This window comes from Electrophorus electricus, chromosome 11 (genome assembly GCF_041902795.1).
Source record: "Electrophorus electricus isolate QZ-2024a chromosome 11, ASM4190279v1, whole genome shotgun sequence".
NCBI classification, from domain to species: Eukaryota; Metazoa; Chordata; class Actinopteri; order Gymnotiformes; family Gymnotidae; genus Electrophorus; species Electrophorus electricus.
In genome coordinates, this window is record NC_137507.1 from 23,593,781 (window position 1) to 23,607,145 (window position 13,365).

At 39.7% G+C, this 13,365-nt stretch overlaps 2 protein-coding genes across 10 annotated transcripts in view; one reads left to right on the forward strand and one right to left on the reverse strand.

Moving 5' to 3' along the window:
• Window positions 1-1,183: 1,183 nt before the first annotated feature.
• lhx8a (LIM homeobox 8a) lies at window positions 1,184-6,404 on the forward strand. The gene is made up of 8 exons (XM_081723378.1): window positions 1,184-1,308; window positions 2,336-2,473; window positions 2,776-2,897; window positions 3,229-3,449; window positions 3,711-3,814; window positions 3,917-4,012; window positions 4,378-4,561; window positions 4,743-6,404. Exons 1-8 carry the CDS (start codon window positions 1,225-1,227, stop codon window positions 4,817-4,819), a joined length of 1,026 nt encoding a protein of 341 aa, XP_081579504.1. The 5' UTR covers window positions 1,184-1,224; the 3' UTR covers window positions 4,820-6,404.
• A 104-nt stretch (window positions 6,405-6,508) lies between these two features.
• slc44a5a (solute carrier family 44 member 5a) overlaps window positions 6,509-13,365 on the reverse strand; it is a 65,237-nt gene continuing 58,380 nt past the window's right edge. For 5 of the 9 annotated variants that reach the window (XM_081722672.1, XM_027032362.3, XM_081722675.1 and 2 more), the window contains 8 exons: window positions 10,576-10,838; window positions 10,402-10,496; window positions 10,069-10,172; window positions 9,883-9,956; window positions 9,721-9,791; window positions 9,256-9,344; window positions 9,093-9,177; window positions 6,509-8,357 (listed from right to left, as the gene is read on the reverse strand). In XM_081722672.1, coding sequence (XP_081578798.1) covers window positions 8,245-8,357; window positions 9,093-9,177; window positions 9,256-9,344; window positions 9,721-9,791; window positions 9,883-9,956; window positions 10,069-10,172; window positions 10,402-10,496; window positions 10,576-10,838 — 894 coding nt within the window. In that variant the 3' untranslated portion in view covers window positions 6,509-8,244. Of the gene's footprint in view, window positions 8,358-8,719; window positions 9,178-9,255; window positions 9,792-9,882; window positions 9,957-10,068; window positions 10,173-10,401; window positions 10,839-13,365 lie in introns of all 9 variants that reach the window. The other 4 variants (XR_014125793.1, XM_081722674.1, XM_081722673.1 and 1 more) reach the window with 4 other exon arrangements.

Here is a 13,365-nt window from a genome sequence, read left to right on the forward strand (position 1 = left end):
GTTTTTTTTTATTATTCAAAACATAAATCCATAATTGTGTATAGCTGCTTTTATAGCAAAATATTCATACTTCGTTTATTCTTTTTATCATTAACTTGTATGCCCTTCTCCCAAGACCATTATAAATTAAATGGCATGCAACATACTCGAAGAATAAATCGAATTACGTTAACAGACTATCGAAATAACTGAAAAAAAGTTTCCATTATAAGGCCTAAATTCACTGATTTAGTGGATTTTGTATTCGTTTTAATTTAAATCAATGCAGCAATAAGTTAAAGGTGTGTTAAGACCTATTTAAGGGTAGTTGTAGGCTACATGAGCCAAATTGACTTCCGATTGCTTGGTGTTATTTTCACTCCGACTCAAATTTTTGTAAAACCTCTGTAAAACCATAACCTCTTTACATAATATAACGAACTCTTCATTTGAGTGGTTAAAATGATTCAGATATTCACAACCAAACTTGTCATTTAAGTCAGGTTCAAAACAAAGTTGCCTTTTTTGAAAACGAACTCATAACACTTGGAAAAAAAAGCATTTTTTTAATTTTAAGCCTGCATTTACAGACTAAACAATTGCGCAATGAAAAAAGATAGCTGCTTGTTATTCCAACGCGAAAGATGCCAAAGAAATAACATTTACTTCAACCTATATAGCCTAATAAGCCTTTTCGTCAAATCACTCACCACTAAGCAAATTCAGGTGACTAGCGACAGGAGAGACCGGCCAGTCTTTTCCTCAGATGTCACTAGTTAATTCTAATGGGCAGATTTTTTATTTAAACAAATCAAATGACAGCAGCTGTAATTACCAGAAACTCAAAGGACGGTTCACCTCTCATCATAGTCTTTTATCCTCAACGATGTTATGATAAATATTTGATATGTCGTTCGTAGAAGAAAGAGGTGTTTATTTGTTTATTTTAGCGACAATTATTCTGGCTATAGAAATCAATGGAAAACGGAAAAAAGTTTTTCGCTACACAAAGCTCGATATCTTCCCTTTGTCGTGGTGTCTCTCCAAATCAAAGGCGGGTGTAAATGTGACTAAAGAGGTGCGGCCAGGGGAGTACCAAAAACGCAAGGAAAAGTTCCACCCTCACTAACGAAAACAAAAGTTGTCATTAAAGCATGGAGCCGATGCAGTCGCTGGAATATATTTAGTAATGCTCTCCAGAACGCCCACGGTATAGGCACACAGCTTGTATCTAGAAACCAAACAATGTATTGGAAAAATGAACAAACGATTCCTTGCACCACGGTGGAAGAGTGCAGTAACGAGTTCAGAACGATCACCAAGAATTCAGTAAGTAGGAAACGTGAATCGACTCAGTTTGTCTATTGAATCTTACGAATTCGCTTTTCACTTCATTCTCCTTTTAATAGACATATAATATTCCAAATACAATAATCATATACGTTGTGTGTATACATGTATAGTAATGTGAGCAAGACAATGTACAACCATTGTCTAATATCTATTAATGTCTAACTTTCTAGTAAAATTAATGCCTTTATATGTATTGATGGATTTATGCAGAGCTTGAAGCGCCGTATCCCTTTCAGCTCTACTGCCGCGTCTACTCGAGCTAGTGTTTTTATTGTTTTGTTTTTTTTACTGCTTCCCCCCACTCCCCCCCGAGATGTCACTTCTTTAGGTAGTCAAAATTTGGAGGTGCAAGCTGCTCGATAAAACCGTCTCATGCACTGCACAGCGCAGCGGTTTGAATTACGAGGGACCTAGCGGAGTTTGCTAAATGATTGTGTACGTGCAATCGAAGGCCATTTTCATATGAATTTGTCTCAAAAAGAAGAGGGTGCTCATTACCTCAAGAGCCGTCTGTTTTATAATTCAGGGTTGGTGTCTATGTGCAATAGTAAGCCATCAATACTTGGCAAGGTTGTCATGGTGAAAAGGCAAGTGGACGTTAATGGGTCGGCATCAGAGGTTAAAAGGCGGCTCTGTCGTCAAAGGCTCGCGTCTGCCTGAAGCGCTTAGACTTTCAGTCTCGTCATGCCTGAAGGCTGCGAGGGGGCACCCTTCTGCAGACCACACAGACTACTGGAAGCTCAAGACGGAAACGAACTGGTATTAAATACTTAGAAATAGACATTTTTGGTAGCAGGTTTTTTATTTTTTTATTTATTTATATTTTTTTTTGAGGAATTGGAGGAATTTTGTCACACTTAATACCGTCAAGGAAAGTCACTACTAGTCTGTTGTCTTCAGCAGGCGCACTGGCTGGTTGCAAGCCGTCTAAACCAAATGTATAAGCATCAACTTAGTTAAATCAGATTTGTTTATGCATTTACTATTTCTAACTTTTATTCAGAGCTCAACACAAGACCTTTTTGAAGAAGTATCGTGTTCGTCGTCGTCCTCGTCACCCACTGCTTCACCTCATGCAATGACCGAGAAAGCCATTTGTACCAGTTGTGGGATTGAGATAGTAGACAAATACCTGCTCAAGGTAAGAATTGCAAAATTTAATTAAGACTATTTTAGACACACGGTTCTGTTCTATGAAAACGAGTACTCTAAAGAAAGAGCGTCTCTGAGTCTTTGACTTGGCATGCTAACGATAACTAGGTTACACAGGCTAAGCTACTGTTGCCAAAACTTTAAGTACCCCCCCCCCCCCCCCCGTTTTTGGCTTGCAAAGAATTTTCGAATGGCTTATACATGCCCACATAACATGTATTTAAGTCGAAGTGTGTTGTCTGTCTCTTGATCTCCTGAATGTTTTGGTGTATATTGTTTTTAATTTTTCAGGTAAATGATATGTGCTGGCACGTGAGATGCCTCTCGTGCAGTGTGTGCCAGACATCACTTGGAAGACACATTAGCTGCTACATCAAAGAGAAGGAGATTTTTTGTAAACTCGACTACTTCAGGTAACTTTTTGGAACCTATGGTCTGCAGGAACTGCGGCGTTAAAGGCGCAGTGCTCTGTCAGTTAATTTAGCGTTCTTAATCTTGGGTAAAATATCCTTGTTGTGACTCGTAATACGTCTTTCTGAAATGCAATTGGTTATGTTCAACTAAAGTGAACAACTTTTTTTTCTTTGTTTTATTCCAAATACTGTGGGGTATTTGAATTGCAGCTGTGGTTTTAATGAAGCTTTAGTCGCAACATTGTTCATTATACTCGGAATGAATTAGCTAATTTTACGTAAACGTAAAATTATAATTTTATTCAGTCTGTTTTTAACTTAAATTTTTTAGGAAATATGGGACACGTTGTGCTCACTGCGGCAGGAATATCCATTCAAATGACTGGGTTCGTAGAGCCAAAGGAAATACCTACCACCTGGCTTGTTTTGCCTGCTTCTCCTGCAAGCGGCAGCTGTCCACTGGAGAAGAGTTTGCCCTTGTGGAAGAGAGGGTGTTGTGCCGTGTTCACTATGACTGCATGCTGGACAACCTGAAACGTGCCATGGAAAATGGTTAGCTCATTTGGATTTTGGAGAGTCTGGAGTTTGTTTTCTATAACCATGTCGTCCATCTTGGTTGTGCGACATGTCCTGTCAGTATTTGTTTGCAGCATCTAAACGGGTTACGTTTCCTTTCCAATTTGGTTCTCACAAACTTTATTGCCTTTTGAGTGCAGCAACTAACAGGCTATGTTTCTAGTCCCCTTGTTGCTGGTTGCTTCCAAACGGCCTGACGTGGGTCTCAAACCATGCTGAATTTTGATTGCGCTCCAGGAAAAGGAGTCAATGTTGAAGGAGCTGTACCTTCTGAACAAGAGGTAAACCAGCCCAAGCCAGCCAAGAGAGCACGTACCAGCTTCACTGCTGACCAGTTACAGGTCTGTTCTGAGATTCCCAGTATTTTTGCTTTATTTTTTTGGAGGGGGATGCAGTATTATTTGTCTGCTTAACGGTGTGTGTGACACTGGGTGGTGATGCAGGTCATGCAGGCTCAGTTTGCTCAGGACAACAATCCAGATGCTCAGACACTGCAGAAGCTAGCTGAAAGGACTGGCCTTAGCCGCAGGGTTATTCAGGTAAGGCTCAACATTGCCTTAATTGCCCTTAATATATTTCTACATACAAAGATGATTTGAGTAAAGTAATTTGAAGCTGACCTTTTGCTGTTTCGGTGAAGCTGAATTGGTTGATGGATGTATTGTACTATTGAATATTTTTTCACCCAATGTTTCATTTGAATTATTGTATGTAATGTTGATTGCTGAATCTGTCGATGCATGCTTGACAGTTCCTGCAGCTCACGTACAGAACCTTGCATGCGGTGCTGTATTGTCATTTTCTGATCTGTAACAATGTAGATAGTTTGAGCTGTCTTCTGATCATATACAGTGCCTGTCAGTGGGCACTTGACTGATTTAGTCTCTGTGCTTCTGGCTCCCAGGTTTGGTTCCAGAACTGCCGGGCCCGTCACAAGAAGCATGTGAGTCCAAACCATTCCTCTGCAGCCCCGGTGTCCTCCCTGCAGCCAGGCAGACTCTCTCCTCCTTTGATGGAGGAGGTGCAGTACACTGCATTTGCCCCTGTAGACAGCTCAATGCTCACTACCCTGCACTCCTATATGGATGGTAAGTTATGCTCGCCTTGTCAGGCATTCTTGATTTGCATTGATGTCTGTCCAATTCTGCAATGTGTCCTTTTGAAAATCTAAATTTCTCCTGCAGCACACATTCTGAGGCTACAGTTTTGTTTTTGGTGTTATGTTTGGAATGTTGGTGGGTAAATTTCCTTAATACTTCTGTTTTGCAGTTCAGTCTCCAACATCGCTGGTGTTCCAGCCTCTTCTACCCCATTCGATGACACAGCTGCCCATCAGCCATGCCTGAGATGCTCGCACAGACCACTGAAGCCACTCTACCAATAAGGTCAGAGGAAAGCATGAGGAATTTTCACCCATTCTTGCACCAATACCCATACTTCATCTTTCATGTGCAGATACTGAAGGAGGTCTGCCTTGCAATGGTCAAACAAAGATTTCAATGTACATATAAAAGGCTGAAGTTTTTTGTTTAATATATACATATCTATCTCTATCTATCTATACATATATATATATATATATAATGGTTAAATACATCACATTTAATTTATTTCTTGTAAGTGACTGAGCACTTTGTTTTAAAATAAATTTATGATGGAAGTCTTTAGTTTCTGGTTTTGTCAGTGCACAGCTCCATTTTTGTTTTGTGTTTAAATCTTAACACGTGGAAGCTGAAGAAAAGCCAATAAAAACATGATTGCTGATGCCTACAGGGGCTGTCTTGAGTAACTGCTCGATTTAATTGTGCAAATTAATGTTTTCAGTTGTCTCTGGTGGAAGCTCTCCCAGACAGTTCATTTGCATTTACACAAGGTTTGCGGAATTGTTGCAGTGTGCCTGATGCATGCTTAAGTTGTGGCGTAATGTGTATTCAGTTGCTACTGAGCACCGAAAACAAATTTTCTTGTATTTGGAGGTGAATGTGACTGTGGCATTCATGTCTTGTCTTGTAGCATCAGTTTCAGTAGAAGTCAGTGGGCCATATTCTCATGTAATAAATTAGATTCTGTTAAGATACTGCCAGTGCCAGTTACTGGTTAAGTGACCGATTCATGTTTGAATGACAAAGTTGAGACCAAAATTGTGGCGTGCAGAAGAATCAGAAGACGAGTCTTGCCAGTTGTTTTAATAATTTAAAAAAAAAAAAAATCTGCATATTTTTCACAGAATATTGCCCTCGAAGTTTTAATGGTAAAATTAAAACTTGGGTAATTGACGTCAACATTTGTATGTTTACATTCTTAATTTAAGTATGTAGAGCGTATGTAGTATAGCCTCTTTCACTGTGTGTGTGTGTGCTTGAGAGAGTATTTGGATATGTGTGGAGTCTGAGGAGTTGTGGTAAGACATTTGATGGGGATACTTTTGATCCTTGTCTTTTCAGGGCTGCTACTGGCATGTTGATTTGCTTAACACTCATCCTGTGGTTTAGGTGTTATGTGCGCTCAGGCTGTTTAAGTGCGGGCATGCTGGGTGCATGATGTGCGTTTTAGCTTGGTTACTACACTACATTACAATGTTCTCATGGAAACTTTTTGTAATAATTACAAGTTGCAGATTAATTGATATGGACAAAATGGAATATTTCACCAGTAACAGTTATAAAATGGGCAAATGCAGCCTATTTCCTTCTTTCAGGTGTTGTGTGGATTATTTTTTTTAAAGAAATGTATGTAGTGAAAGTTAACAGCAAAATTAACTGCTGCTCATAAGACATTTTTACGGGGGTGACCCCTTTTGGAGCAATATTAATGTAAGGTAGACCTTTTATAAATATTGGTTCTGAGTGCTTATATTTATACTTAAAAAATAAAAAGCTTTATACATTGTTTCAGATGACTTTGAATTGCTTTTGGCAGCACCTTTTTACATTTTTATTTGTTTAAAAAAAAAAAAAATCCCCCCCCCCTTTAGTGGTACAAAAGATACAAATACATTAAATACACATCCCAAAAAATACAACCCCCCCCCCCATTGATTCAATAATATAAACTGTAGCATTTACACTGCCTAGTACAAATAAACCAAAATGGCTTTGACATCCTTGTAAATGAAACAATTTCCTAAGTTCAGTCTGCACCCACCCCACAGTCAAAAGACAGAAAAACTTAATAGCTCTAGGGGAAAAGAAATCTATGAATATGAAAGCGAAATTAAGCTTTCAGAGCCGGAGTAAAATTCAGAAGGGATAATTCTGTTCTGAAGTTGCAGTGGGATGGGAATAATTCTTCTCTGCACCGAGGCATCGCTCTGCGCAAATCTCCAATTCTGAAGGATGCCTGTTAGTACATGTTTTATACCCACCATTGTTCACCAGTCTGCAAAATTATAGGACATCTACATAATGGAAATGGGGGGGGAAAAATATTTTTGAAAGCCCTTGTGTAAGCAGATTTCAGGTGTACAGTGATTATCAAGTCATTAAACAGTACAATTGATTATATAGAATGTACATATATTAAATGTCTCCAAAAAAAACAAACAAACAAAAAAAACTTATTTACACAACACACTCATACCAGCATGTCTACATATACCGTGATCATTTGAAAAAGAGGACCCTTCATCTGAGGTAAGGCAAAATTATAACAGTCACCCCACCAAAAGATTTCAGGTGCATACATTTTCTCTGGGGTTTACTTAATCAAACAAATGCAGAATCTTTCTACTGTAAAACTACTTAGAACTTCTTGGGAAGTCTTGGCTAGAAATACCAATTGGCCATAAGAACCCCTTTGGTCTCAGATGGAAGACATGAATATAATGTTTTATATATTTCTCGTTGATTTAATCTGAAGCACAAAATTAAAAACCTGGCATTTTCATCATGAGTTGGAAAAAAGTGTTGTAAAATGCCAGTAGTAGTTTACGAGAAGTCGGCTTGCTCTGACAAGAATGCCTACACTTTCTGTACATCAAAGAAGATATGGTGTTAATATTTGACCAATTTGGTCAGTTTTAATTTTCTATCATAGCACCAAAATTTAGAGCTAATGCATCTTTCCAGTTTGAGATTGGAAAATCATAATGTACATAAATGCTGTTACACATTTGATATTTATAGTATGTGGTAAGTCATGTTTAAGTACCTACCATTAAATGTAATTTTGAGCTGGACATGTTTGCACCTATTTAACTTGAGTACACAACCCAGTGACCTACTAGTAGGACTGTATTAACATATTCATAAAGAGTGTTGAAGTACAGTTCAAATACAGTGACTGCATGAGACTGGTGGTTTGATCCGTTCCCACTAGTCACTCATGATGCCTTTATGAAAGTTAATGTTCTCGCCCATTTTCATCCATCAAAAAACTGCATTTCTACCTCTGGTTCAACTTCTCATGATCTCTCAATTGTCAACATCGCAAAGTCCTGGAAATGGTCACTGATGCCAAGGCTCTGGAGAAGCGATACGATAAGGCAGCGTTCAAGAGCAAGAGAGTCAGGATGACAAATCCGGGCAGGCTCTGAGCCAGAAAGGTCACTGTCCTGGGTATACAGGAGGACTACAGTGCACAGCACCTTCGGTATCCTCTCGCAAGGAAACAAATACTCCACAACTTTAGTGCATTTTGAGTCATATTACAGTACGTGACAGGGTGGCTGCAGTCCGCAGTGGCTGTGAGATTAGGGTTACAGCATGCTCAGTACCACTGACGAATAAAGCTATTCCCTCAGGGTGAGGCTGTGGCGGTCCGAGCATGACGCCTACGCCCGGGACTTTTTGGGACTCTGCTCGATGCCTCCCAGGATTCCATGCAGGCCAGGGGACATGAGGAAAGGCTTTGCCGGTGTGCCGTCATTTCTCTCTAGGTCCTCACCTGCATCCAGCATGAAGCGGTTGCAGAGACACAAGGAAACCGGCCCATGCAGTGGTTATGGGTGAAATGGAAATGTGACAATGCAGAGAACATGGCTCCAGATCAATCAGCATGAATGTTTCAAAAGTAAGAGAAGAAAAAAGTAAATTAAGTAGCTTTAAATAAGAGCTCATTATATAAATGTATTACTTATTAACATATACATTTTTCTTTGCTATTTAAAAAAACAAGTAAATTTTTCAGAAGACATTGTCACAAAGCTTGATGAAAATCAAGGTCATGACACCTTATGCCTAGTGTAATCCTAGCCATTTTGATGGTAAAGATCAACTATTTTGTATGTTATGAAAAATATTAAAAACCTGTGTTCATTAGGAGTAGAAGCCACTCTGTGTCCTTGTAGTAGCTCTTACATTTTGTTGGTAATAAGGGGGCATTGTCCAATTCCTGGTGAGTCCCATACATGTACAGTATGTGGCAATGCTGAAATTCAAACTTGAATGCCAGATTTGGATTTACTTCTGCAGTAGGTGTGGCCAGATTGTTCCTCACATTATTAGAATTTCCTTGGGTTTATGGGCTTGGACGTTCCTTGATGCGATGATGCTAACACAGACACTGCTGATTTGGATTGTGACTTTCCAGTTGCTTATGTATTTATATCAAGAAGCCCACTAGCTTAGTCAGACACAGACAGGACTCATTCAGATATAGTAATGGTGAGAACACACTTACAGAAGCAAAGAAGCAGGGTGTCCACACACATTGCATAGACACTGAAGAAACCATGTGCAATCAAGTAGGCGCCAAACACAACCGTCTGCCAGTAAGAGAATGGAACCGTCAAAGGAGAGCACAGGTGTCAAAACAACCAAACTACAAAGGAAGGTTTCCTTACCAACAATGGTACCCAATAGTTATTCAAGACAGGAACTTCTTCTTGAATGATGGCTATCTTGTGTGTGAAGAAAAAGAAGGCAATAACACCTGCAAAATATGACAGCTGAAATGGGATCCACACAGAAGGCTGGAGAGCAGCTCAGAACAGCACATTGTAACACACTCCTGACCTCTAGAGGTTGAAGAACACAAGGGCAGGAAGACATGGAGTAGCACCTGCCATTCCCCTTCAGTCTGATTCACGCATTATTATTTACTACTACTGAAAACAAAGGGTATATATCTTGCTTGGGTCTGTATGGCCCTTATTTATCAAAAATCTCATGTCAACCAGTTTGATCAGTTTTAGCATTAGACCTCTAGCTAAGCTCCATGTAGCATATACCATTGTGTGTGTGTGTGTGTGTGTGTATATATATATATATATATATATATATATGGGGAAGTGACAAAACAGACTTACCCACACTCCCTGCTATTAAAAGTTTCCCTAAAAATAGCAGAAAGTCTGTAACCTTGTCCAGCACTGCCACCCTGTGGCCAAGGAGAGGAATCATGCTTGAAGTAATAGTTAAAAGGTGGCTGTAATTTCATCTGCAAATCTGCTACACCAAAACGTCCTTACCTTACTACATTCCTCATTAGTAGAAAGAATGCATCCCGGGCTGAAGTACAGAAATTCCTTCCATAGATGGCGATCTGGGATAAAATTTCACCTTGAGTGCTTGCTTGGTTTGCAAAGGAGATTATGCTGTACTTTAGGCTTTAATGACTGAGACAGACAGGTATTGGAGGGCATATGAATTCTTACCATGATGTAGGCATTCCTGTTCATGAAGCGAATGAAGCGCTCCAGGCACCAGAAGCAGCATTTTAGACAACAGAGAAGGAACCGTGCAAAGACATTGTGAGCTCCTGGACACACACAAACACAAACACATCGACTGAATTTGGCCGGTATATGACACTGCAGCGGATATTGGTAGTGCCAAAAACACAGTGGTTCTTTAAGGCAAACTGTGCCTTAAATTTCAATGGAATCATTTTTCCTAGTGATTAATAAAACAGCCTGCCATGAAATCAACCTCCAAATTTCCTGACCTCTTGCAGTAGATGGCTGCAGTGTTCTATAAAAAACACATACCTTTTAGCTTGTGGTCCAGATATTCTAGAACAATCCGAATGAGTTGGACGAAAGCCAAGAGCAGCGAGCCAAAGGCAAGAGACCCTGTGTGATACCTGCGAACAACACACATTTTTCTGGAAGCTGAGACTAGGACCCCAATGAAAGCCTTGCAGAGTGAAGGTAAATCTATACCGTAAAGCTCGGGAAAAAGAGGAGAAGACGGGGCAAGGCGGGATGTCAGCAGGCTTCCTCTTGGCCCAGTAGTAGGAAGCAAAGGCACCAGCCATTGTGCATTGGCCCAGGGCAAGTGTGAAGTTCACAAGCCAGAGGAAGATGAGAAGGTTGGCAAGCTGCAGGAGCAGGATGGAGCGGTGATACACGCTCTCTCCTCCATAGAAAGCAAAGAGACACTGAGATCCCGGGCACTCTTTAGTGATGTTGGTGCTGTTGAAAGTCTGCCAATGATAAACCCACACACACAAAACCAGACATACCCACACCATGCACAAAACGTTAACAGAAATAGGCATAGATTAAATGAATCATTATGTATTTAAAAAGAAATAACAGATGCCGGTAAATATTTACAACCCTCCAGGCAAAAACTGTTTGGTCTAAGTTGGTCTGACATCCTTTGTCAATGTGTTCTGTGGAGTTATTTCCCTGCCAATAGTTGAGAGAACATTTTATAAATGCAAGAGAGCAATTTGCACAGGACTCAAACTCATCCTGCATGCTATCGAATCTTTTTACACTTTTGTACTTGAGTTTTCAATACTGTTAACGCTGCCAAAAGTCATCAGCTAATCAGAAAGATGTAATGGATTTAATTAAATTGTTCCTGCTGCCCCTCTACATTCTTGGTTGGGAAAGTCAAGATCAATAATGTCTAGAATCTGTAGCTTGCTTCACCATGGCCCCAGGTAATGTGATTAATTACTTAAATATATATATTTATTTTGTTATAAAGTGGTGTGAAAAAGTGTTTACCCCCTTCGTGATATCTTTTTTTTTTTTTGCATGTTTGTCATACTTAAATGTTTTAGATAAAACCAATTTAAATATTAGACAAAGATAACACAAGTAAACACAAAATGCAGTTTTTAAATGAAGGTTTTTATTATTAAGGGGAAAATAAAAATCCAAACCTACATAGCCCTGTGTGAAAAAGTGATTGCCCCCTAAACCTAATAACTGGTTGGGCCAACCTTAGCAGCAACAACTGCAATAATGCATTTGCGATAACTGGCAATGAGTCTTTTACAGCACTGTGCAGGAATTCTGGCCCACTCATCTTTGCAGAATTGTTGTAATTCGGCCACATTGGAGGGTTTTTGAGCATGAACCGCCTTTTTAAGGTCATGCCACAGCATCTCAGCTGGATTCAGGTCAGAACTTTGACTAGGCCACTCCAAAGTCTTCATTTTGTTTTTCTTAAGCCATTCAGAGGTGGACTTGCTGGTGTGCTTTGGATCATTGTCCTGCTGCAGAACCCAAGTGCACTTCATCTTGAGATTACGAACAGATGGCCAGACATTCTCCTTCAGGATTTTTTGGTAGACAGCAGAATTCATGGTTCCATTTACCACAGCAAGTCTTCCAGGTCCTGACGCAGCAAAACAGCCCCAGACCATCACACTACCACCACATTTTACTGTTGGTATGATGTTCCTTTTCTGAAATGTTGTGTTACTTTTATGCCAGATGTAATGGGACATACACCTTCCACAAAGTTCAACTTTTGTCTTGTCAGTCCACAGAGTATTTTCCCAAAAGTCTTGGGGATCATCAAGATGGGGATCATCAAGATGTTTTACATTCTTTTTGCTCAGTAATGGTTTTCGTCTTGGAACTCTGCCATGCAGGCCATTTTTGCCCAGTGTCTTTCTTATGATGGAGTCATGAACACTGACCTTAACTGAGGCAAGTGAGGCCTGTAGTTCTTTGGATGTTGTTGTGGGGTCTTTTGTGACCTCTTGGATGAGTCGCCGCTGCTCTCTTGGGGTAATTTTGGTCGGTCAGCCACTCCTGGGAAGGTTCACCACTGTTCCATGTTTTCGCCATTTATGGATAATGGCTCTCACTGTGGTTTGCTGGAGTCCCAAAGCTTTAGAAATGGCTTTATAACCTTTTCCAGACTGGTAGATCTCAATTACTTTGTATCTTATTTGTTCCTGAATTTCTTTGGATCACAGCATGCCATCTAACTTTTGGGTTGTTGTTGTTTTTGTTGTTTTTTAAATTAAACACTCCCCCCCCCCCCCCCCCTTTTTTTTTTTTTTTTTTTTTTTTTGGGTCTACTTCACTTTGCCAGGCAGGTCCTATTTAAGTGATTTGTTGATTGAGAACAGGTGTGGCAGTAATCAGGCCTGTGTGTGGCTAGAGAAATTGAACTCAGCTTTCCAAAGATGTGATAAGCCACAGTTAACTTATGTTTTAACAGCGGGGGCAATCACTTTTTCACAGGACCATGTAGGTTTGGATTTTTTTTCCCCTTAGTAATAAAAACCTTCATTTAAAAACTGCATTTTGTGTTTACTTGTGTTATCTTTGCCTAATATTTACATTTGTTTGATGATCTGAAACAATTAAGTGTGATAAACATGCAAAAAAAAAAAAGATATCAGGAAGGGGGCAAACACTTTTTCACACCACTGTATGTTATATTATTATGTTGATATCACAATTGATGCTAAAGCTGAATATATTTGTTAGCTATCAGCTATAGCCTGTGTATTGGCAAAACTGTTTAATCATCATGGACAGCTCAACTTGAAATACCGTGCTTCAGGCCTCATGGAAGACAAGCATTGAGACTATTTTCTGTCCTGGCTCCAAGATGGTGGAATGAACTCCCACTTGCTGTCTGGACAGCAGAGTCTCTTGCAGTCTTCAAACGCAGACTGAAGACCCATCTATTTGCAAAATATTTAAAGGACAACTGACACGGCTCCCATATTGACTGACAAACAATACCCTACA